At 40.7% G+C, this 23,344-nt stretch overlaps 1 protein-coding gene across 5 annotated transcripts in view; it reads right to left on the bottom strand.

The window, feature by feature from the left end:
• Window positions 1-23,081, bottom strand: part of MOCS1 (molybdenum cofactor synthesis 1) — a 30,123-nt gene extending 7,042 nt beyond the window's left edge. The window contains exons 1-11 of one of the 5 annotated variants that reach the window (XM_041476792.1): window positions 22,880-23,081; window positions 20,344-21,044; window positions 15,346-15,478; window positions 14,545-14,712; window positions 9,174-9,338; window positions 4,677-4,738; window positions 4,319-4,430; window positions 3,919-4,031; window positions 3,175-3,285; window positions 2,250-2,370; window positions 940-987 (exon numbers count right to left, since the gene is read on the bottom strand). In XM_041476792.1, the coding sequence (XP_041332726.1) occupies window positions 940-987; window positions 2,250-2,370; window positions 3,175-3,285; window positions 3,919-4,031; window positions 4,319-4,430; window positions 4,677-4,738; window positions 9,174-9,338; window positions 14,545-14,701 (889 nt within the window). In that variant the 5' untranslated portion in view covers window positions 14,702-14,712; window positions 15,346-15,478; window positions 20,344-21,044; window positions 22,880-23,081. Of the gene's footprint in view, window positions 1-924; window positions 988-2,249; window positions 2,371-3,174; window positions 3,286-3,918; window positions 4,032-4,318; window positions 4,431-4,676; window positions 4,739-9,173; window positions 9,339-14,544; window positions 14,713-15,345; window positions 15,479-20,343; window positions 21,045-22,879 lie in introns of all 5 variants that reach the window. The other 4 variants (XM_041476790.1, XM_041476794.1, XM_041476791.1 and 1 more) reach the window with 4 other exon arrangements.
• Window positions 23,082-23,344: the final 263 nt, after the last annotated feature.

The following is a 23,344-nucleotide window of genomic DNA, read 5'->3' as shown; positions in this document are numbered from 1 at the left end:
AAGCTGCCCAGCAGCTAACCTGGTCCAAAACATCAATGGAAGGATGACAGTTTGGATTTGAAACGTAATGTTTATGTCTTTCACCCTTGTTTGCTTTTTTCCCCACACTTTCTTGATAAGGAACAACAAAACATCTTGTAATTAACCTCACAAAGCTAACTCTTGTAACCATTTCTTAAGGTTTTTTGAAAGACAGCTATCTTACAGAATAGGTAAACATCAACATGGACGAGGTAAAATCACACTGAAGGAGATATTAAAAATCAGTAAGAGAACCAGAGCAGTGCTACATCACTCATGAACAGAGCTTCAGGCAGAAGGGAGAGTTAGCAAACAGCTTCAATAGACACTAGAAGGAAAGGCTCTTGTTTCATACATGGTTATGTTCTGAGACTTTGCAGCAGTAAGAGGCAATTTTAAAAGAATGAAGCCCCACATGTCAGATTCTGAAGTAGTAGTGAGGTAGGAACACTTACATTTCTGTCAGCTTGATGGCTCTATGTATGTTATAAACAAAGCTTAATTCCTTAATCCATGGATTAACTCCATTCTGCATCCTTTGTATTTATATGGCAACACAGTCAAAACTCGCCTCAAACTGTCTTCTAAGTAACTATATTGTTTTACTTGAATACAAAGGACGATGGTAGGAAGGTTGATTATCCCTTTGGAAAATGTAATGAAGTGTCTTAATTAGAGCAGACAAAACCAGGGCTGTCAATTGGAAAACCAGGTAAGGCTCGGTAGGGACACTAAACCTTTCCTCCTCCTCCACTTCAGCATGTTAACTACAACTGGCTAATTAAGAAGTCCATTTCTTTGCCTAAACTTATGGCTGAACCACAAGCTAGACTTAGAAGCCAAATCTACTCTGCTCCCCCAAAGACAGAAACCAAACAAAATCACTGTATGTTTTTTACGTACTGATTTGTCACCCACCAATCAGGACCATTGGCCGGTTTTTCATCCGGGAAATGTTAAACATGCCTAGAAATAAAATAAGGAACACATAAAAATCCCAGCTTTTTAGGTTTTAAGTCATGCATCTCGTTTACATGTTTAGTTTTCTGCTCTTCAGAGTGCAACCTACATACCAGGAAAAACAAAGCTCAGTAAAGACCAAGGGAACTGGAGGAGGGGGAATCCAGCACAGTATAATTTAAAACTATTAGCTGCCTGAGTCTCCAGGCATCCAGCTGCTGTGGGTCTATCACACTGCAGAACTCGTTCCCAGAAAGCTTGCCATAATATGAATTACAGTCTACCTACTACAGAAATCCATCTATTTGAGACTATCTTGTCTCTAACAATGGCATTTGACTGTTCTAGTTTTCTATAGATAAGCTGTTAATAAGTGTTCCAGTTCGAAGAAGTTTGATCACACAAAGCCCCAGGGACAATAATGAGATTAACACAAACTGGGAGAAGATAATGTCAGGTAAATACTGATGATGGCAAAATGAGTTTAGTAGACTCTTTCCCATCCACTCCCTCCTTTCCCAAACCAGAATTCAAAAATAAAGGGTCTACAAATAAAGGAATCAATCCCTCCCCACCCTCCATTAGGTTTATAAGGCACCATTTTATCTGGGTTAGACCAATGTCCTTTGCAAGTTAGTCTACGCTTAGATTTAAAAGCTACCTTTAAATTTGTTTCATACATTAGGAGAAAAGGGAAAAACCTACTGTTATTAATCTGTCAGAATCTGCAAGAAAATGAAAGGGCCAAAGCGTATTTTTTTAATCCATGATTATAAAACCAGTTCATGTACAAGCGGTCAGCATTCCCAGCTGGAGCCAGATTACAAAAGTTCAGGTTCAGATGTTAATGTTTATGTCAATATAAATTCAGAAAAGACAAATGCAGCCTGAGAATGTGCCTGCATCATCACAGACCTTATGTCACAACCTTATGCAGAGCACTAGATGAGTACCCACAAAGTCCTGCATGGTGACACAGAGATTTATCACTTCTAGAAACATGTTAATACAGTACTTGGATCATCAGCTCAATTTAGTCCTTCTTTTACAGTAAACTAATTTAAAAAAAAGGGACCCAGTACAATTACTTACCTTTACACTTTGCTGTTGCTGTCATGAGCAGTGGTATTTGCATCTATTTGAGAGCAGAAGTCAGTCCAAAAATCTTTCAGACAGTTTGGATTCTAACTCTCATGGAAGGTTACAAGTACCAGGAATTGTTTTCCCTATCACTGCTGTTATTTCTCAACAAAGTACAATAAACATACCAGCATGCTGTTTCTTTTTTCTGCCCACTGCTGCTCCAATAATTTGAATCAACTCCTCGTCTGAAGCACCTGACCGTAGGTGATCCCTCAAGGAAACTTCTGAATTCCCAAAAAGGCACACCTGCAGCCAACCCAGGGAAGCAGAAGAAGAGAAATGAGAAAGAATAAAATTAATTACTTTTACAAGTATTTTGTACTAACCTCAGAGTGAAGAGCTTTTAAGAGGCCTACCCTATTGAAACCAACATTTATGGAGATTGTTTTCTTTATCTCTCATGTACACGCTGACATCCTGGGATGTTTATGCAGCCTAAGCTCATTGGACCTTCAGGCTGCCTTGGTCATCTGACGTTAGGCAGCAGCACAGATGTTGTCAATATCAGGTGACAATACATAAGTGCCAAGTTTTAATTGAAAACTTTAATTTTCCCCCAGAAACTGCCAGTTTCAACGTGGCAGGAAATGGTTGTCGCTCCTTGTTCTACAGTCATTGAGCAAATGTACAGGCAGCTCTCGAAGGAGAAGAGTTACAAGTTGTTTGAGAAACAAGACAAGATCCTTGTGGAATGCAAAAACCAAGCCCTCACAGCTGCTTGGACCCTTTTTTAATGGGAAATCATCTGCTTGTCACATGTTTAAGATGATTTTGAATCAAAGATTAGAATAAATGTTTATATTTACTGGCCTTGCAACCATGTTTTATAACCGAAGTTAACTATGTTAGCAAAACAGAGAAACCAAAAAAAAGGTGATGTAACATCTCCCTAACAGTCTGACAAGATGGAACAAGAATTTATGAAGGATAAATAAACAGGAGCTAGCTGGTAATAATTATGCGTCTTCACATCCCAGCTACTTTTAGGGCATGAATTTCAATACTATTTTCACTGCATGAAATTGAAAAGAATCCTGCTTCACTACCAACCTTTAGGTTCCCATCTGCTGTTATCCTCAGCCGATTGCAGGATCCACAGAAGTGCTCTGACATGGAGGTGATAAAGCTGATTTGTCCCTGGAAATGCGGCACTTTGTAACTCTAAAGAAATGCAGAGGAGAAAAAAAAAAAAAAGAGTCAAATACAGACTCCTAGCTTTTATAGCTCCACTTGCCTAAAGACCAGAAAATCTATTTTAACATAGATTTTCTTCAGCTCTAAGATCATATAAAAGAAAAAATAAGAGCAAAGTCACTTTTTTCAGGTGTTCCAGTCTATTCTGCCCTGTTCCTAGAAATCCCAAACTTGTTAAATGCTTGCTCTTGTAGTTATCAACTAACAGGCAATGCCTGTAGGAGCATGAGCTAGAAATTCCCCATTTGGCACTCTAAAGCAATAGTTTTTTCACTGAACAACTCTTCCATCAGGATTGTTAATGTGCAGACATAGACTGACAAAAGTTTCAAAAGCTATAAATACAGGATACAGGCCTGGCATTGTTTATATCTGACTGAAAATACATCTAGAAAACACATTGTATTTAAAAAGGTACAGACTATGACTAGGACTTCATAAGCAGCAAGTCTCATGCAAGGCAGCTTGACCAAAACCCAAGAGTTTTCACTGAGCAACTTCTGTGGTTGTCAAAAATCAATGCTGAACTTGGGACAATTTGGGAATTTGGGGCAGGGAAGGAATGGGGGCACGTTTCACACATTCTCTGTCCAACCCCACCTTGGCTGTGCTGGAAGTCTCACAGGGTAATTTCTCCAATTCTGGCCATCGTTGTTTAATTGTATCAAGCATTTCTTTGTAGCTCACCATCTTCTTGAAGTTCCATTTATTGCCTAGAATTAACAAAACCAGCCTAACTTTAGATTGTGGGTTTTATTTTCTTAATTAGCAGAGAACCACCTTCAAATTCTCTGTAAGTGTCACTTAAGCTGAAGTGTCCCAGCCCCAACGAGTTCTTCTACAGCTTATGGAGGGAAGAAAATAACCTGCAAAAAAACTTCAGGCAATTCCTAATTCCCTTACAGAGCTTATCGAAACTTCCAGAGATAAGTCTATGGGGTGAATACCCACCAGCCAGCTCACTTCTGTCCAAGAAGAATTTGAGAGCAGCAGTACTTACCATCAAAGGGCATGTATTCTATGAACCGCACGTCAAGGGGCAGATCCTTTGTGAAATCCACAAAGTCCAGCACTTCGTCCTCATTGAAGCCTCGCATCACCACACAGTTTACCTGCAGGTAAAGCAGACACCTGAAACTGGTGAGCAGAGTATGACCTGCACCCCCAGCTGCACAAGGAGAGGACATGAATTCTCCTTGTTACTTCTTGGTGAGATCTTCAAGTTTTTCTCCAGTTTTACTAAAAATTATTTACGGGCTGGGATGGGAGGTGAGATGGAATATAATAAATTCCTCATCAGGTGATCTGTATGTATGGTAGAACAAAACAGTTTCAGAGTAAATAAACACTGGCTTTACCTTAACAGGATGGTAGCCAAGTTCAGTGGCTTTGTGGATTCCTTCCATTACCTTGTGAAAGCCTAAGACACAAAAAGAGTGAAAAATAATTTTATTGTTTCAAAGCAGAATGCAAAAGGTGGTTATTTAGTACAAGACAAAGAGATGACAAATAAAAACCAATCTGAGTCAGTAGATAAGGCTGCAAGTAAGAACATCTGCAAATAAAAATACTTTAATTATACCCCTGCCTCACAACCCCCAAAGACTACCAAGTTACTGTGCTCAAATCATTGAGATCAGTATTTAACTGATATTTGAGTAATCAACAATACCGGTATGATTTTTTTATATCTTTGGATATCCACATATTATTAGCATAAGATTCTGCACTTCCCTGTAAGACAGCTTTCCTTGTGTTACATTCTTCTTAAAGGGAGTGGAAAGAATTTATGAACTGCCTCCAGATGCACTGAAGAAGGAATAATAAATTAATGTTTATTTTATAATAATGGCTTGTGTCTTTTCTACAATGACAGAATTTCTCTGTTCTGAAACAGACAGCAATGTTGCTAAGTGAATTTTAAAAGGATTTTGAAGTACATTTGGGGTGGAATGGGTTTAGAAACAATAAAAGGCCCTTGATTTCCTGTTCAACCTTGGCTACAGATGTAATTGGCTTCCCAAAGCTACTGACTATCCATTAATCAGAAGATTGGAGGCAGCATTTTTCAGGATCATCATTTTTATGACAAAACACGGGAAATTAGTGAACAAAATGTGGCAGGGATTAGAGCATTTAGGAAAGCAATTCAATTGGCCTTTGACCCTTGAAAATGAAGATGGAAAAAACTACAGTGAGTTCAAGGAATGAAGTGCCCAGTTTCATCCTACCGCTTACCTACACCTGCCAGCTGCTCTCAAACAGAAATATATGGTTAATTTAGGGCAAGTGTCTTTGCCCCTACAGGTATCTCTTAAAGCTGGAAGAAAAATAAAGCAACAATGCAGTTTTAGAATTCCAAGGTCATTTAGGAAAGCCTCTTAATGATCTCATTCAAGCCCCCTCTTCTCTCTACTTTCTTTAAAGTTAAGACCTTTCATCAAGACATCCATTCCATATTTTGTGTATTTTTCCCTCTCTGCCAAGCTCAGCAGCTGCCAGAGAACAGAGGTGAGAAGAATGAGACAGCAAACTCCCGAGATCTGGGCACACATTTCTGGTGAGTGGGGGTGCTCAGCTGCTCGCCCCATGTTTGTGAATACCTCTTCTACCCTGGCAGGTTCTAGACTAAATTCCATTCCCGTTTTGCACATGAAACTTGGGTATGAGAGACCAAACACTGTATGAGACTGAGCTCCTTCTTCTAAAGCTGTAATCTTCCACAGCAAATACTTTATACATGCTAACAAAAGGGCAGTATGTCTCAGAAGTTTAGATGACAATCCCCATGCTGCTCCTAGTCATATGTTTTTCTGCACAGGTCCATCACCCTCCTTTCCTTATTTGTAATCTACTGGAAACTCAGATTCTCTAGTGAACAGATGATACCTTCATTACTCTGCAGATGCTTTAGCAGAAAAAAAACAGTAACTCAGTAGTATTCTGTGCATACTTAATATGGGATGCATCAGAAAAAAAGACAACTAAAGAGACAGAAATTTTACTTCACTGCTCTCTGATTAGTAAAGGCATCATAAAGCATGGACATAGGAAAGCAGAAGATACAATTATTTAATAAGCCAGTTCTAATGCTAATCCTGGCTGCAAAAAGTGGTGAAGAGCAAAGTTATTTCACACAGTGAAATAACTCTTGCAAACAACTGTTGGCAGTTATGGCCCTTCTCAATCACCACCGACTTGTGCATGTGCCCAGGAAGTTTCCAGCACCTGTGGTAGATCTCATTCCAATTAAGCAAGATTGCAGGCAGATTAAGGCAATAGAGATAATGACACACTGCTGCAAGCACAACCCAGAGCCATGAATGGGATCAAAAATCTCTGCTACTGCTCAGAAAATCTAATCTGTGACCACAGAATTATAGAAAGGAGAAACTCAACATAACAAAAAAGGCCAGGAAGCAAGCACTTCTCCTCTTTTACCCAACGAAAAATTTCAATACTTTCATCATATTTGATTTCTTCTGAAGTCAGAACTTTAGCCAGATTTATAGCAGAGAACCTTAGAGCCACCCAGAAAAATCCAATATGGAACAAAACCTCCCAGCACTTAATCCTTACAGGAAAAAAGGCTTCAGGCCTACATTTAATGATACAATACATCAGTACCTCACTTTCCTTGTATGAAACACACACACAAAAAAAAACAAAAGGACAGGCCAGGAAACAAGTTAGACAGGCTACCTGCATGAAAGTATTTTTCATTTGTTCATCCCTTAGAAAGTGGTAGATTGGAAAAAGTAAAAATATTGCAGTACTCTAAAATGCTTTCACACATCAGTGAAATCTCTGATGATCTCACAGTGATTTTGTCTATCCTAACCATCTGCAAGTAGGAGCAGATGTGATGCAGGGCACCTGCAACAAAGATACACATTTTTTGCATCTTCTTAAATCCCACATCAACTTTCCATCAAAAGAGAGAAATTATTCCAAGTTTCTCAAGTTCCTGGTAAGCTCCATAATCAGATGCCACCTTTACTTTCCAGAGAAGCTATAAGTCTGTAGGAGTCCAAGACCAGGAATCCCTCTCACCTTAACAGAGCTATATCTTGTTGCCTCTGGAACTGCCACAGGAGACAGGGTAGCTCAGTAGGGCGGGCACTCTATTCTCTGCTCATTCCATACTTAGAAATCTCCTATTAAATAAAAACCCTCAAAAAAAACCACCCAAAACCCTCAAAAAACAAACAAAAAACCACACCAAAAAACAACAAAAAAAACCACCAACAAAAAACATTTTACATAATTTCAGCCTTTAACCTTAACAAAAGAAAAAAAAAGGAAAAAACCCAAAGTGATAGAACTCAGTGTTACTATTTTTACCTGATCTCCGCTTAGAAAAAATATCTATGATTTGGAGACTTTTTCTCCTCTTAAAAAAGTATTCAGTAATAGAAATTTCCCTGTTCATTGTCTATGCTGTTCAGTTAAACAATTTCTCTCTTTGTTAGTAAAAGATCTTTTTCTTCTTTAAAGGTGGAAGAGAACATTTATATAAATAAAAATTACCTTCATCACCTAGTAACTTTTAGTTTACTTTATAAGCAGCACACTCCTAACAGCTTCTAATCAGATATGAAGATCTCTGTTTGAGATATATATAATTCAGGAAGCTGGAGGCTCAGGTTTGCCCCTTCAGTGGCAAAAGAAAGGCTTGTTCCTAATGAATGTCACAAACCAGGTAATACTCAAACACAGCAGAAGGAAAGAGCACAGTCAATACCTGTTTGTGATTACCAGATACCACTCTGGGAGCCAACTGTGCCATAACACAGCCAGATCAATGCAAGAGCCTACACTGGAAAGATAATGCTCCAGTCAGCTTTATGACAGGAACTGATTTCTGCACCATGACACAGAAACCTGACACTGAAGTAGTGCACCCATAGAGACTGTTGACAAGGACACCTTTCTGCACCTGCCAGCAGAACTTCGGTTTGCTAGCAGTGATTCAAATGCTGACATTACTTCTCACAGCATTCTAGATTTGTACAGTCCTTTCCCTACATGTACCTGAGGCTGTTGCACCATCTGGTGGCTACTTAGAGGTTTTGTCAAAATAGGAAGTTCACAGACTGCTGAAGTTACAGTGCTGGACAGGAGGAGAATGATACAGCATAAAATCAGTTTTAGTTTGGAAGGAAGCCCAACCATGAAGTTGAGCTCCATCATCTTTAGGATTCATTTAAACCAGAATCTGTAAGATTGGGCATATCCAAGCATTTTTTAAATTTTACTTGCAATTACTTGCTCAGTAGGAGAGAAGTTACAAAGCCAACAGCCCTCCTCAAATTACCTCAGGCATGGTTTATGTTTATTCCTATTAAAAAGTAGTGGATACGGAACATCGCTAACCACAAGTGAGACCACTGCTAACACACCCCAAATATAACTTCCAGAAACTGCCACTATTAATGACAAGAAGTTCAGTTCTTGTGGCGTCTTTGTCCCCAAGTGGTATAGCAGAAACATCTGGGGTTTTGAACAGTATTAAAGAAGAACAGCACACAAGACCAACACAAGATTTGAAGAGTCCTCTTGAGAACTACGACTAACCAATTACAGATTATATGACTAACCACCTGACTAACTGTGGTAAGTTGAGCATCTTCTACTTCACCAGATCCAGCGAAAGGGGCTCTACCTGCTAAGCATTACAGAAAGGAGGAAAAAAGAGTCACTACTGAAAAATCTAGTATAGACTACTTTTCCTACCCTCAGAAGGATAGCAATTCACTTCCCCCCCAAAAGTAACTGACCGCGAAAGATACAGTAAACAACTTGGGACATTCCTGCAAGTATTAACACAGTTGCCTTAGAAGACAAGTTTGTACCTTTCCTTCGGACAATGAACTCAAATTTAGCTGGCACCAAAGTATCCAGGCTAATGTTAATGGCATTTAGTCCTGCTTCCTTCAGCCGGGGCAGCAGTCTGGTTAAGTTGATCCCATTGGTTGTGACAGCAATGGTTTTCAGCCCTTCCAGCTTGTACAGCTCACCTAGGAAAGAAAAGTAAAAAGAACACTTGAAAAAAGTAGTTAAACTAAAATGTTTAAAGGTTACACAGAAAACCCAAAAGATTTGTGAAAAAAGAAAAATGTATCACTGAATGTGTGAAGAAAATGTGGACACTTCAGTGCTTCAGCCTTCTTCCAGTTGTATTGGTTTAAGAGACCAATTTTAGCACAAATACATTTCAAAAGATATGAGAGAACAGTTTATTGCAAGCGAAACTGGTGGTGAAGTTTTGTTCTATTAAAATACACACTAGTTTTGTTCCTAATTTCTTAAACACGTACTTTATTGTTGAAAGGCAGTCCCTGATTTTGTGTACTTTCTTTTCCTCATCCACCTTTGCAAATTGAATTTCATGTTCTGCAATAATAATAAGCAGCAAGCAATCCCTTTCACAACTGACACCTGACCTGTTTATTTAGCAACTTCTATCCTACAATGCTTTACCAAAAACCAGTTCTAACCCAGAGGTAGCTGCCAGCAGTAGAAGCTTAAACTTATGAAAGAAATACCACATGCAGTCCTAACTAAACAGAAAAAGGTCAACATACTAGACTATTACAGAGAATCCAAGGCAACAACATCCAAAGGGACAAAACATTTGCACTTGACAACTGAAATATTTCCATTACCAGTGGTAGCCCGGCTGACTGGAGAGTGCTTACACAAGACACTAAAAAATGGCTAACAAAAGAAAACAGCGTAAGAAACAGCTAATACAATGAGATTAAGATTTAGAAAAGAGATGCCTCCTCATAAGCCAAGTGCAGAAATCCTCAGCATACCAGATCTCCAGAGATAAGCTTCCAAACCTCCAATTATCAGTACAATAACAAACAAGAAAAAAACCCTCATAAACAACTTGCAGAAGCAGAGCCACAGCAAAATAATTTACTTTGGTTTTTCCTCCCTCCCTCATAGCCTCCACCCTAATTATTTAAGAAATATTTGAAGAACTCTTACTCTTGAGGCAGCTGCAATTACAGCACAAATATTTCAGAGTCCCTTTGTCCCTCATTATTTTACCTCTATTTACTCAAGTTGATAAGGGCTTTATTTCTGCTTTATCTCATTGCCTAGCTCTTTTCAAAATATTCACCCTAAGCCAAGTCCAGAACACTGGAATGGGTCAAGCTAGGTCACAGCAAAGATGCTGAAGTTTACAGCAGCAGCATTTTGCAACATGATTAAGAGCTCCATAAGGACATGAGGTTGTAGGGAAAGAGCAATCTTTACTAAAAGAGATTTTTTTCCCTGGACTTCAACTCTCGAAGTCCTCCCAAATGACCAAGAATAACCTCTTCCTAGAGGATAAGTGCTAGTAGCTCAATTTTGCCAAAGATTATTTAACACTAGCTATCACTAGCAGCCTAATCTTTGTGAGAGTAAAGGATACATGCTACAGCCAGAGGATAGTTTGGGAACATCACTACTTTTATTTATAGCCTCGGAATGCACAAAATGCTTAACCTCAAAACGACTGGGAAAAAAGTGTAGGTGCCATAGAGGTTTCATTGCTAGAAATGTAAAATGCATAAAGGTATTGACTAAAACTAGTGTCATTCTGCAGTCTAAAATGGAAAAAAAATTAAGAAGCAGCACCAGTTGATTAGATCAGCACAGGCAGCAGCTGATGTCCATGCATCTTTTTCCTCATCAGACAGGGTGAGATACAGGATGAGGCAGTGGAAATACACTAATACATGGAATCAACTGTAGTAACAAACTGGACAGTAAACAACTGTGAGAAGTTAGAGATGGAGGCTTAACGCTAACACCAACAAATTAAAAAGGACAAGTCAGAACCCTCTGCCAGGTGTAACCTTCGCAGCGTCTTGGTTTCTTGGCTTGTTGGCCTCCAAAATTAGAAGGGATTAAAGAGACTTCATAACTTTGTAACTCTCCTTGTAACTGTATTAAACCTGTTTGCTGACCTTTGGTCACTGCTTTAGCACCAATCAGCACAAGCAAAGGCAACTTACAAAAACTAACAAGAAGAAAAGGAAGTAGAACAGATGCTTTAAGTCCATAGCATGAAGCTAAAGCTTTTATGTCAAGCTTGAGCCATGAAATAAACCAGTTTGCTATTACTGAAGGGGTATCGGGGACAGACAAAGGTGATATAGAGATTTTATTATTAGAAGGTATGAAAAGGTACTTTATTATCAGAAATTTATAGTTTTATTAAAATAATGGCGGATTTAAGACCTGACTGGCCTTTAGGAATTTTCTCGCACTTACTGGTTAAGAAGGACAACTCTTTCTTGTAAATATCTTTGATAAGCAGAGATTGCCTGCTAGGTGTAGAGATTGGGATAATTGTTTTAATTCTTTCTCTGAACTTTCTCACAGTTTCTCACAGCTTCCCAGGAAAATCCTGGGAGAGCTGTGTCTCTCTCTGTTCAGAGGATATGTTATTACTACAACTTGACATTTATGTTTTCCTTTAGGATCAGGAGCATCTTCTTAAACAGACAATTTTTTTACATATTCTCTTCCAATCATTTCCTTAACTGCACTTCCGATTGACTCCAGAAAAGGTGTGCATGCTTCCTAACAGATGAACTAAGTCTATCCTACACCACTTCACTCTTGAAATGGGTATAAAAAGTTGCTATGAAAAGGCATCCAATATTTCACCCTCCACCCCACGGAAAATGATTTCATCAGTGTAGATGTGTACTCCTCAGACTACTAATAACAAATAGCTATCCAGTGCTTATTTAAACTTTGAGTATCTCAAAGGGAATGGATTCCATATTCCACTATCAGCTGCTTCAGAAAAGTATCAAACATGTGTTTTCAGCAGTTCCCAGGATATAATTTAGCTGTCAGCAAGTGTTAGATGCTGACTCACAGCTTATGTACATGTATCTGTTAAAAGATTTTAAATAATCTAAAGAACTGTAGCAGGTCTCTGAATAGCATGGTCTCCAACAGCAGCCTCAAATTACATCTGTTCATAGAAACAACTATAAAACTTGAATTTATGTATCAAAAAAATTTGGTAACAGAAATCCAGCATTAACATTTTTGAGCTTTACTGGTATTTCACAGATCATCTCTACCTTGGAGAAAGGCTTGCTGAAATTAAACCTAACTTAAACCTCAACCCAATTCAGCACCTGAGATATTGTAGCCAGCTTCTCCAAAACCATCTAGAAAACCAGACTAACCCTATCCCAGACCAAACCAATACATTGTGCTAAGATGGCTTCAATAAAGATGCTTTACTCAAATTCTGTAGAAGACATTTTTGGGCTTGATTTTCCCTCAATGAGTTTTCCTAATACATTGTTAATTTACTTTATAATTATTATAGTTATTAGATTGATATATTTACTTTTAAGTCTCTTATCTTGATCCCAGACTGTGGCACCATAGAGCAACACCAAAGTCTGGGAAAACAGAAAGTGTTTGTAGATGTAATTCAACAATTTTCAACAGGCCTTAAAAAAAACACAGCCAGACTAATACAAATCCACAACAGAATGAACTAATACAACATGACAAACATGTTGACATCCCTTACCTTCAACCCAAGATCACTACTGCTATCCATTAAAATGATCACTATGAATCTGTCAAAGTTCAGCTGTGAACAGGAACACAGGCAGAATAATGAAAATCCAGTGGTTCAAAAAGATCCATTTCTTCCTTTCAGGCACAAAAATAAACCTTTGAGAATTCTATCACTGGAACAAACCAAAACAAAAAAGATGTCTATCCTTCCAGTACCAATACTTCTGGATTGCAGGCATACAATAATGATTTTGCAGTGACCTGACTACTCCACTTAGACTGTCAACATCATAAGAGCTGTGTTAAGTCATTAGCTACCACTGATAAATAAAAAGGTGCCTACAATACACTAGGAAAGAAAGCTCTGCACTGAACTGATGACATGGTTGGTTTCAACTTGTTTTCATGCCAATATTATGTGCTGAACTGCAAAGCTTTATTGTATTTTAAATTGCAACCGAATTTATAAATCTAGCTCCCTTTCACAGGAGCCAATAAATAATTATCATTGGAAAGAATCTGTTATCTTGAAAGAAACATGTCTCTTGAAAGGCATATAGCTTCCTCAGTACTAAAACCACTCCAAACCCATCATGAATTGGCGAAATGTTCTAGACAATGATATTTCAGAGTTCTAAAAAGTTAGTGCAATTTCAGAATTCACAATCAAAGTTCAACAAGACACACCCTAGCTCACTCCAGTCACACCTTTTCCAGCTATGAACAGGTCAGTTCTACAAACTACAACAGCTCTGCTGCTTCCTTTAGAAGGTCATCTTCTTTGGAAAAGGTCTTCCATCCAAATCCTGAACAAAACAGAGCAGAGACAGGGACCATTTTCTGCACAAAAGCTTACTGCATTGGTAGGCAATTTCTCTTCTTTCAAGAACTTCTTCTTCAATATAAACCTCTTCTTATCTTCAGTACTTAGAAGAGTGTATGCCCAGAAACAGACAAGCTCAGTTGTCTACAATACACCAAAGTGCACCCACCTACACAGGCTTAATCTAATACATTGCCACTTCACTAATCTACTGCAAGATATGAGACTTTGGACAGAGGAAAAAAGCACCTGTCTCAAGAAGAAAGATCCAAGCAGTGTCATTTAACACAATACCAATCAAAGCAGACAGACTTCTAAAATTTATCAAGTAATTTACCTTCTATTGAAATAAGTCTTCACCAATAACTGTAAAAACAGGTTTTCCCACCTTTCCTTATTAAACACAAGCAAGTGACACCTGTTATCCAGGTAGCAAAACAAAACCACCAAAAAACCACACTCCTAAAAAATTAAAGAGAAAGCTTGTTTTGTTTATAAGCATGTATCACTTGTTCCCCCCCACTGAGGACCTCATCACGTATGTTCTTGATTTTTCACCCTCAGGCTGCATTATTGCAAGCTACTGAAATAGATGTTGAATATAAAACCAACGCCAAGTTCAGCTGGTATAATACAGACACGCAAGTTCCATCCAAGCAACACATCAGAACTGGAAATTTTCTGAAAGGCACCTTGAATTTCACAATGTTGGGAAAAAGCACCACAGTAAATGTGTAATTATTCCTCTGGTTGCCAGACTGTGTCAGTAGATAGCTGTAAGAGCAATTCTTGCATCAACATGTACCAAGTCACTCTGAAACACTCTGTACTGATTTGGAACTCACCCACAATATCCACTACATCAGGACGGATAAGTGGCTCTCCACCTGTCAATCGGATCTTGTCCACACCTTCTTTCACAAACAATCTGGCTAAGGTGATTATCTCCTGGGCAGTTAGTAGCTCTGATTTCGGAGTCAGCTGAACACCTTCCTCAGGCATACAGTACTGACCTGAAACAAAGGTTACAGAAATACATGAGGCAAAAAATAAGCCACAACAATTAATCTAATATTGATGGGCAAAATGCACCAAGGGCAGCTGTCTTTAATGGATGCCAAATGACATCAACTGTGCAAAAATTTTACAGTCTTCTAACAATTTCCTGGCTTACTTCAGAGGAAAAGCCAAGACTAATTTGATGGGCGTCAAAATTACAATGGCTCCACTCTGAAGAAAAAGATGACCGTACTTCTATCTAAATTGCATTCAACTAGAGACACCGAGTTCAAGCGGTTCAAGCACTGGGACATCACCAAACTTTGCAGAAGTAATTGTGGGAATGCCTAGGTATGAACTCTCCTGCTTAGGGAGATTTGGACACACAAGCATCATTACCTAAACCAGACCAAGTCTGATAAAAGATCTGTCACTTCCACCTGTCTCTGGTAGATCCCTAGGCTTGCTCCAGGCTTCCCACCCTGCCAGTAGCTCAGCCTCAATTAGTCTCTATCCGTCATTTATTATTACTTTGTGAAGACAAGAAACAGCACAGGGCCAACACAGCAATAATACCCTAACCCAAACCTTGACTTTTGTACAATAAGTGCAGAGGAGTTTTGTGCAAGGAAACAGCAGACACTTACATCTGAGGTTGCATTTCTCAGTCAACGAAATTCGCAAGTAATTGTGCTGCCGCCCAAAGCTGTCCGTCAAAAAAGCAGAGAACGGAGCAGCATGTTCTGGCACAAAGCGTTCTCTTCCTGAGCTTCGTAATTCCTGTAACAAAAACAAGCAAGTGTTAAATATTTGAATAGCTACCCTGTCAACTTGCTGTAAAAATATCAACTTTGAACTCAACTGATAATTATTATTCCATTCTTCCTCACATAGACAGCTGCCCAAGGAAAACCATTGTCAAAAGTGGCCAGTTATTAAGTTTCACACCCAATCTTAATTAATTTCTACAATTTTCCCTGTCTTTGCCCCAGGTACTTCAGGCTTTTTGTGCAGAATAGAAGGTGTTTTTGTTCAACTGCCTGTCTCTTCCCAGAATCAATGATCCAAGATCACCTATGCTCACTACAGCCCTTGGGTAAATGAAATTATAGAGAAGGGGCCGTTCCTGCACTTTAACACAAGAGAACCTGAAGCTGATGAAACACTGCATCTCTGCTTGTGTTCCTACCATATTCCATGTGCAATATTTGCATTTTGTTAACAGCAATACTGAATTACTGCTATATACAATTATGTTTCATGACACCTGTCTTCATTTCCAACAAAGTCTTCCTGCCTAAACCCATATAACAGAATACTTCCAAAAGGCTTGTCTCAGTTAAAAGATGACAAATAATGTAGGGCATGGTGGAACTGGAAGAGAAGTGTGTGATTCTGAATACCTGTTCAAACTGAATAAAAAGATCAGAATTTTAAAAATTTCTTTATTAACTGTCATGAAGTGAATATTACAAGTGATTTCTACTTAAAATTCTGGGGTTTTTTTAAGCACAATGTAATACATTCTACAACAGCATAATTTTTAGGAAATATGAGTATTTTCCCTCTAGAATGAGGGCATAAGAAGGATGAGGAGCTGCTGGAGCAAGACCAGATGAGGCCACAAAGCTGCTCAAATGGCTGGAGCTCCTCTCCCAAGAAAACAGGCTGAGAGAACTGAATGTGTTCAGCCTGGGGAGGTGATAGATGGCTTTGGGAAGAGACATTATCACTTTCCAGTACCTAAAGGGGACTACAGGAGAGCTAGAGAGGGACTTCTTAAAGGGTCTGTAGTGATAGGACAAAGGAGAATGGTTTTAAACTGAAAAAGAATAGATTTAGATATTAGGAAGAAATTCTTTACTGTGAGGCTGGTGAGGCACTGGAACAGGCTTCCCAGAAAAGTTGTGGATGCCCATCCCTGGAAGTGTTGGATGGGCTTTGAGCAAGCTGGTCTAGTGCAAGGTGTCCCATGGGAGGGGGTTGGAACTAGATGACCTCAAAGGCCTCTTCCAACCCAAACCGTTCTAGGCTTCTATGACCACATTAGGTATCAAATATCCCAATAGTAGCTGCAAACAAATACAGTTCAGTTTATACCAAGTAACTTCAAAATATCAGTACCATCAATGCCAGAAAGGTTAATTATAGCAAGGTCTAAATGCAGGGAGCCTTATTGCCTTTAGCCCATGACTTTCCAATTACAGTGTTACAGCTCTCTTTTTCTATACCTGTAAAGCACAGCTGAAACCACTCTGCTACTTTTGGAAAATATTTTGGTACCTCAAGTGAAACTTAGAGTAACTGAATATCTCTTATCACAGCACTGCAGAAGAGCAAGAGTTTACCAACATACTTTTATCAGCTGGTGGATACTTGCTTCAGGCACTACATACAAACATCCAAAACCAACTTAATTCAAACTCTGCTAAGTATTTTCATCTACTACATCGAAGTTAAATTAACATTTTATAGGAGGTCAATTTGGTAAGTCATGAATGAGGCCAGCTGCCTAGCATCACAAAATAAACCAGACAAAACAAAATAATTAAGGGAACCACCTTCACTGAGTCCTCATTAGTTAACCACATACAGACATTTAACAGTCAGTGAATTTCATATCAGAAAAGGCACATACAAAACCATTTCTGTATACATGGTGTTCACAAGGTCTGTGTGTGTGTGCATGTGTGAATCAGCTGCAGAATTGTGCCTCAAGTTAAAACTGTGCTGACTGGTCTTGACAGGCTGCAGCAGGCAAAGGATGAAATAAAGTTTTGACATAAATTTAAGATGCAGAATTAGGAACCAAACAAAATGACACATTAGTGGGTATTTAAACTGCTTACCTAAACAAAAGTCATGACTCACATCCAGTGAAAAAAAAATGTGAAGTCTCCAGACATACCAAAATCAGAATGTATGCGACGATGCCAGGGGACCAGGCAGCAACACACACAGCCACAGCCATCAGCTCCCCGGCTCTGGTTATCACTAGTAACCAACCAAAGGAGCTAATCCTGCACAGATTTTCCCTATAGCTTTGCAAGAAACCTAGAAATCGTCAGCTAGAATGTCGAACCACCCAGGTATGCTTCCTCAAAACATTTTATTCTGAAAATATTTGTAAGAAACATTTGTGGGGGAGTGGAAGCCATAGAGGACCCTCGGTGATCAAATCAGCCAGACAGCAAAGGTTATCTGGGGAGAGACCCAACTACAGCCACCAGCAGCTGCAGCAATTTTGTTTCCAGCTGTGCTAACACCAGGCTTCTGCTAAAGTTACAAGCAGGAGTAGTCATTCTTGGCAGCACAATCTTTTCCCTAACTTTTAAACAATCCACTATACTTGATCCAAACAGCTTTGTGGAAAGATAAGAAGACCTTACTCTAAGAATATCCACAGCAGTGAGGAGCTAGAGGGGACAAGGGAGATACAAAGTGGCTGTTTCAAAGCCCAGAAAACATCTGTTTACCCCTGATAAAACTGCAGTAGTAGTTTCCACGGAATTGCTTTTCTGCCGGAAGAAAGCAATGCCTTTCAGTTTCAGGGGCTGCAACAGCAGAGGCATACGGGATGCAAGGCCAGCCCTGCCAAGACTCTGCCTTCCCTTCCCGGCAGCATCAGAAGTGTAATTGGCAACCACTCTGCAGCCACACCCACTGCTCACAGACTTCACCTCCCCTTCCTGCAGCACTCGGAACAAGCCATCTGGTTTTTAAACTCCCCAGGAAAACGCTCCAGCCTAGGGGTGTGTGGGTTGCTGTAGAGCTCTGCACAGCTTTAGGGTACCAAAAAAATCCTAAGTTTGGAATCCCTTCTTTTGATAGAAATGCTGGCTCTGTTCCACTTATTGTAAGTAAGTGTTTCTGCAAATACAACCCAGGTTAACTCAAAGAACACAGGTAAATACGCAGATTTCATTTCTTCATCTTCCTCAGTCAGAAAATTCAACCCTGAACAGACTAACTCTACGGACATTTTAAATCTGCCAAACTCAGAAAAAACACAACACAAAAAAGAGGTTTTTTTCTTGAAAACTATGCTGCTTTCTGGCCAGGCTGGATATCTGATGTTCTCCTTCCAATTATTTTGGAAAGGTGCTCACATTTGAGAGGGAAAGCACTCCCAAGTTTATTAAAATTATCTGACCCCCTCTTCTGGGAGCCCTTCTCTCCTGTTTCTTTCTCAGCAATGCTTTTTTGCATCAGGATTGGGCTTCCTTACCACTCCACTTGAAGACAGAACAGTATAAACCTCCCACCACCCAGTTTTAGAGTGTGCATTACAAGCAGGGAAAGAAGGGAAAAGTTGTCCTCCCTGGAAGAAAGGCAGGGGCAAATGAGGGACACTTTAATGCTTTTATGTAATGAAAGACAAAACTGCATACTTTCAAAGACAGTAATATGCTTAAAATAATTGCCTGTTTTCAGGAAAGAGTCCCCACTGGAGTGGGCAGATCAGTTCTGTTGCTGGTCTGTCATCCATCTGCATGGCTCCTATAAGTAAGGTAGCTAAATTAAGAGGAATAACACTGCCCTTCATTAATTACTCTAAAGTGAATTGTAAAGAAGCAGCATTAAAAGAACAGGCACTCAGCAAAATATTGGTTTCAACAAACTTAAAAGTTTCTATTGGAAATAACTAACTCTTGCTACAAAGTACTGGGTTTTAGTCCAGGGAAAAGAAAAATGTTTAACACAGCTACTAGAACTTATTTCAATCATTTTCTTGTTGTTTATAGAAATGGGTTTGGGAGGGAAGAATGACAGGAGATAGAATTTTTAAGCTATTCAGTTTCTGACCAATTACATTTCAGCACAGAGGAATTAGGAGATACCCATAAGCCATAAGAGCTGATACCCATCAGCTTGAACTCCAGCAGAGGTGGATCCTGCACTACCAAAACTGGTACTACACCCAGCACCAGCTCAGATTTTTATCAATACCACAGAAAAGGCCAGTTATCAGAGATGAAAACTCAGCTGCCTTCCTGGTAACTCAGGGCAAGGATGAAGCATTCCCTCAGGTTGTTGTGTAAGTAGGATTCTCTGAAGGGGAAGAATAGGTTGAGGTTCAACGTCATCACTTGCAGTCTTTGTGAGAGCTATTGGAACAGGAAGAAAGCAAAAGCCTGCTACAGTTCCCAGGATACAGGAAAAGGGTTATTCAGTTTCCTGAAGTAGGAAAAGGTAGATGGTTGCTGGTATTTTAACGTATCAATGCCCAATTAGATAACTTTTTCACTCAAAAGGGATTTCTATAACCCACAAGTCTCCACTCCCCTCTCTCCATAGTTGACAGGAGACACTTCTGTACATGGGAGGAGTATGCCCTGTCACACAGTGTGCTTTATCTGATCCATGAAAAACCTGGGTTCGTTCTCTGGGCTGTCAATCACATGTTCTATACTAGTACTGAAAGAATGAGACTTTAGATGACTGCACCTAGCAGCTATATTTTGACAAGCTGTCAACCCTTCAGACCTGACAACTCACCTGTGATTTCCAGGAGAACTCTTTTAACAATGCAGAAAAATTGGAAGCTGTCAGCAGAGCTATCAATAACTACCAGGAACACCACAAACTGACAGCTACTAGAAAGGCTCAGTTAAACACAAGGGAGCAGACAACAGAATTCTTACCTACTAATCAAGCTGAAGATCAAGTACTATGCTTGCTCTACTCTTCCACCTTCACTTCATCCCCAGTGATATTTGTGCACTATAAAGCTTGCAAAGACTTCTGCACAGGCCTCAGGGACTACCACAGCCTGTGTACCCATGACACTGTTAGTGCTGTTCCTGCATCCACTGGCTCTTCAAGCTCCTGCAATCCTGCTGGGTTTGTGCACAGCACTGTTGTCCCAGTGTCACACTGCTGCAGTGTCACAGACACAACTCAGCAAGAGCTCTTCTCTTTCATGCCTCACCTTTAGCATCTTAGTCTGTAGGGAAGTGGTGACATAATGTCCTTGGTTCAACCTGGAAATCAGACAACCGCAGAGGCTGAAATGGGTCTAAGTAGGCCAATTGCCAGAATGAGGTCTGAGCTGAGAAGTCCAAGACAAATGTTTTTGTGAGGCCTCCGCAGCTGCTGCCCAACAGCTGACCCCAAACAGCAGGCTACACTTGTGGGTACTGGCACAGAGAGCACTGCCCAGGGACTGCCACTGGCTACCCACAAAACAGAGCAGCAGCACACAGAGCGTTTCAGACACGACTGGCTGAGAATTAGGGCCATGTGAGGTCTTTCTGGGCAAGCTGGACTCTCCACTTTATCCCAGCACTGAAGGCTTCATTGTGGCCACAGAAATTTTCAGGTGGTTATGTTTGGATTACAGGATCTAGAAGAGCAGATGAAGAAAAATTAAGTGAAACTTTGTATCAAGACTCTTACGGACATGATACATCTAGAGCAGAATTTAAAAAAAAAAAAATATGCTGATTTCCAGTTCTGTAGTAGAAATAGGTCATCCTACCTGATCATTTCAGTTCAAGAATAGAATCTGGACATATATTGTCATGGGTACAAGATGGCAGGATGGCATCAAACTTTGTTAACTGTGAACTAGTCAAGAAAAATCCAAAGAAACTCTTGCACACAACAGAACAACTGTGAAAATGCTGCTTTCAGAGTGCCTGTAGCTTCATGCCCTGTTCTACTCCTAACTAGTGCAGTCAGAACTCCACTCTGTGTACACCTCCAAGACTGACAACTGTATTTCAAAAACCAGCATTCAAAGAAGTAAATTGTTTGCCACACATCACTAATACAACAGCTGTACTGACCCCACTGTTTGCAACCCAACCTAAAGATTTTGAATGGATGGCCTCACAATTGTCTCTTGAACTGCCTGAGTTACAGAGTTCTTCCTTCCATAGCTGGAATGACCATTTTAAAGGGGATTGAAATATAGTCTACTGCTCTCTTCTCCCCTCTGCATACATCTCCTCCCCAAAACCTGAGGAAACTAAACAGAACCCATGAATACTTGCAGCTCCAGCACAGAAGACAGTCAAGCAGTATTCACAACCGTTTTGAGTGTTCTCACATTTTAAAGTACATTTCACTGTCCCCTATGGCTGTAACGCTAATTGCTTCTCTCCACAGATGAATCCCAGGAGAAAGAGAACAGAAAGGAGCAATGAGTGTATTAGCACTGTATAGATGCTAAGTCTGCAGTGCCTTTGTTTTTCACACTAGCTCACTTCTCAAGTCCTGCAGGATATGAGCCAGTGCCCTGGCACACTTCTAATATTTACTATGCCACAAATGTGTATCCCCAGCCCATTCTTCCAGCTACCGTACCTTTCTGCCCCTAAGGGACGTAGGGCTTTCAGATGGATGTTGTAATCAAGCTCCCTCAAAACTATTCCTGAATGTTTGGTACAGCTACCTTATGTAAAGAAAGTAGTGAAAAGTAATTCTGATGAGAATTTATAAAAACGTTTATGGCCTAGGAAAACAACCAAACAAAACAAATTCAATAACCTTTCTAGTTTTCGGAGTCAAGTAAGCATTCAATAAAGAAACGCATTAATCCATTTGGTTTCTTGTAAATAAGTAAGTGGCAGTGAATGCATTCAATTCTGGCGACACGGAGTCTCTCACTAGTAACTTTAGCTTATTTTCTGTTTGTTAAAGCCAGCCATGCAATTGCAAGTAACTCAATAAATCATGTCCCAGCTGGGATTGCTCTGTGTGCCATGCCCTATTTCTGCCAGACAGTCACAGAACCTTGCTTTTCCGTGTAGCTTTTTCTTCTGAGTTGGGACACCAAGAGACCGAATTCACCCGAGGGACCGAAAGTTAAACCGGGAGAAGCTGGATCAGGGCAACTCCTGAGCTGACTTCATGCCAGCACCAGAACAAACAGGTTCAGTGCGAAGTTCGCATGGCCATCTGAGCACAACCACCGAGGGCTGCCAAACCACTCGGGTTTTGACCCAGGCTGATCAAAGAGCGTTGTGTAATCTCTCCTTTTGGCTGGGCAGGAGCACAGGACCGGCTCGGTCCATGGGACCGGGTGTCCCACGTACTTCCAAAGCAAGGGTGACATTTCAACAAAAGAAGCATACAGAGCACTATATATTACTACATGTTTTGTTGACTCTTCCCTCCTCCCTATACATAATCAGGTCATGTTCACCGCACAAACCACCGGTTGGTCCGGGATACCTTGCAAAATTCTATGGACAGGCTGCATTTCTCTGGAACGCGCTGGCAGCTCCCGCCCGCGGTGCCCAAGACCCCTGGCCGCCCCGACAGGCGCTGCCACGGTTACCAGAACGCCCCTCCGCGAAACACATCTTCCTAGGGACGAGGCACCGGCCAGGCACTCAAACTCCCGAACGCGACCTCCGGCGGCCCGGCACGGCACGGCTCGGCTCACCTCCCCCGCGCCCCCCGCCCGCGACCCCTGCCCGCACCGCGGCCCCCCGGGAGCCGCCCCCACGCTGCCGCCGCCGCCATGCGCTCCTCGGCCCCGAAGCGCGGGGGGCGCCGCCGCCAGCCCCGCGCCGTCACGCGGGGAGGGCGGGGGGAGGCAGCCAATGGGAGCCGGAGCCGTGCTGCACGCCGGGAGTTGTAGTTCGGTCCCCCCAGGCGAGCGGGCCGAGGGAGGTTTCCCGCATGGTGCCTTGG

The sequence above is a fragment of the Pyrgilauda ruficollis genome, unplaced genomic scaffold (genome assembly GCF_017590135.1).
Source record: "Pyrgilauda ruficollis isolate IOZ18807 unplaced genomic scaffold, ASM1759013v1 scaffold4, whole genome shotgun sequence".
NCBI lineage: Eukaryota > Metazoa > Chordata > Aves > Passeriformes > Passeridae > Pyrgilauda > Pyrgilauda ruficollis.
This window is presented reverse-complemented; position numbering and strand designations above follow the sequence as displayed.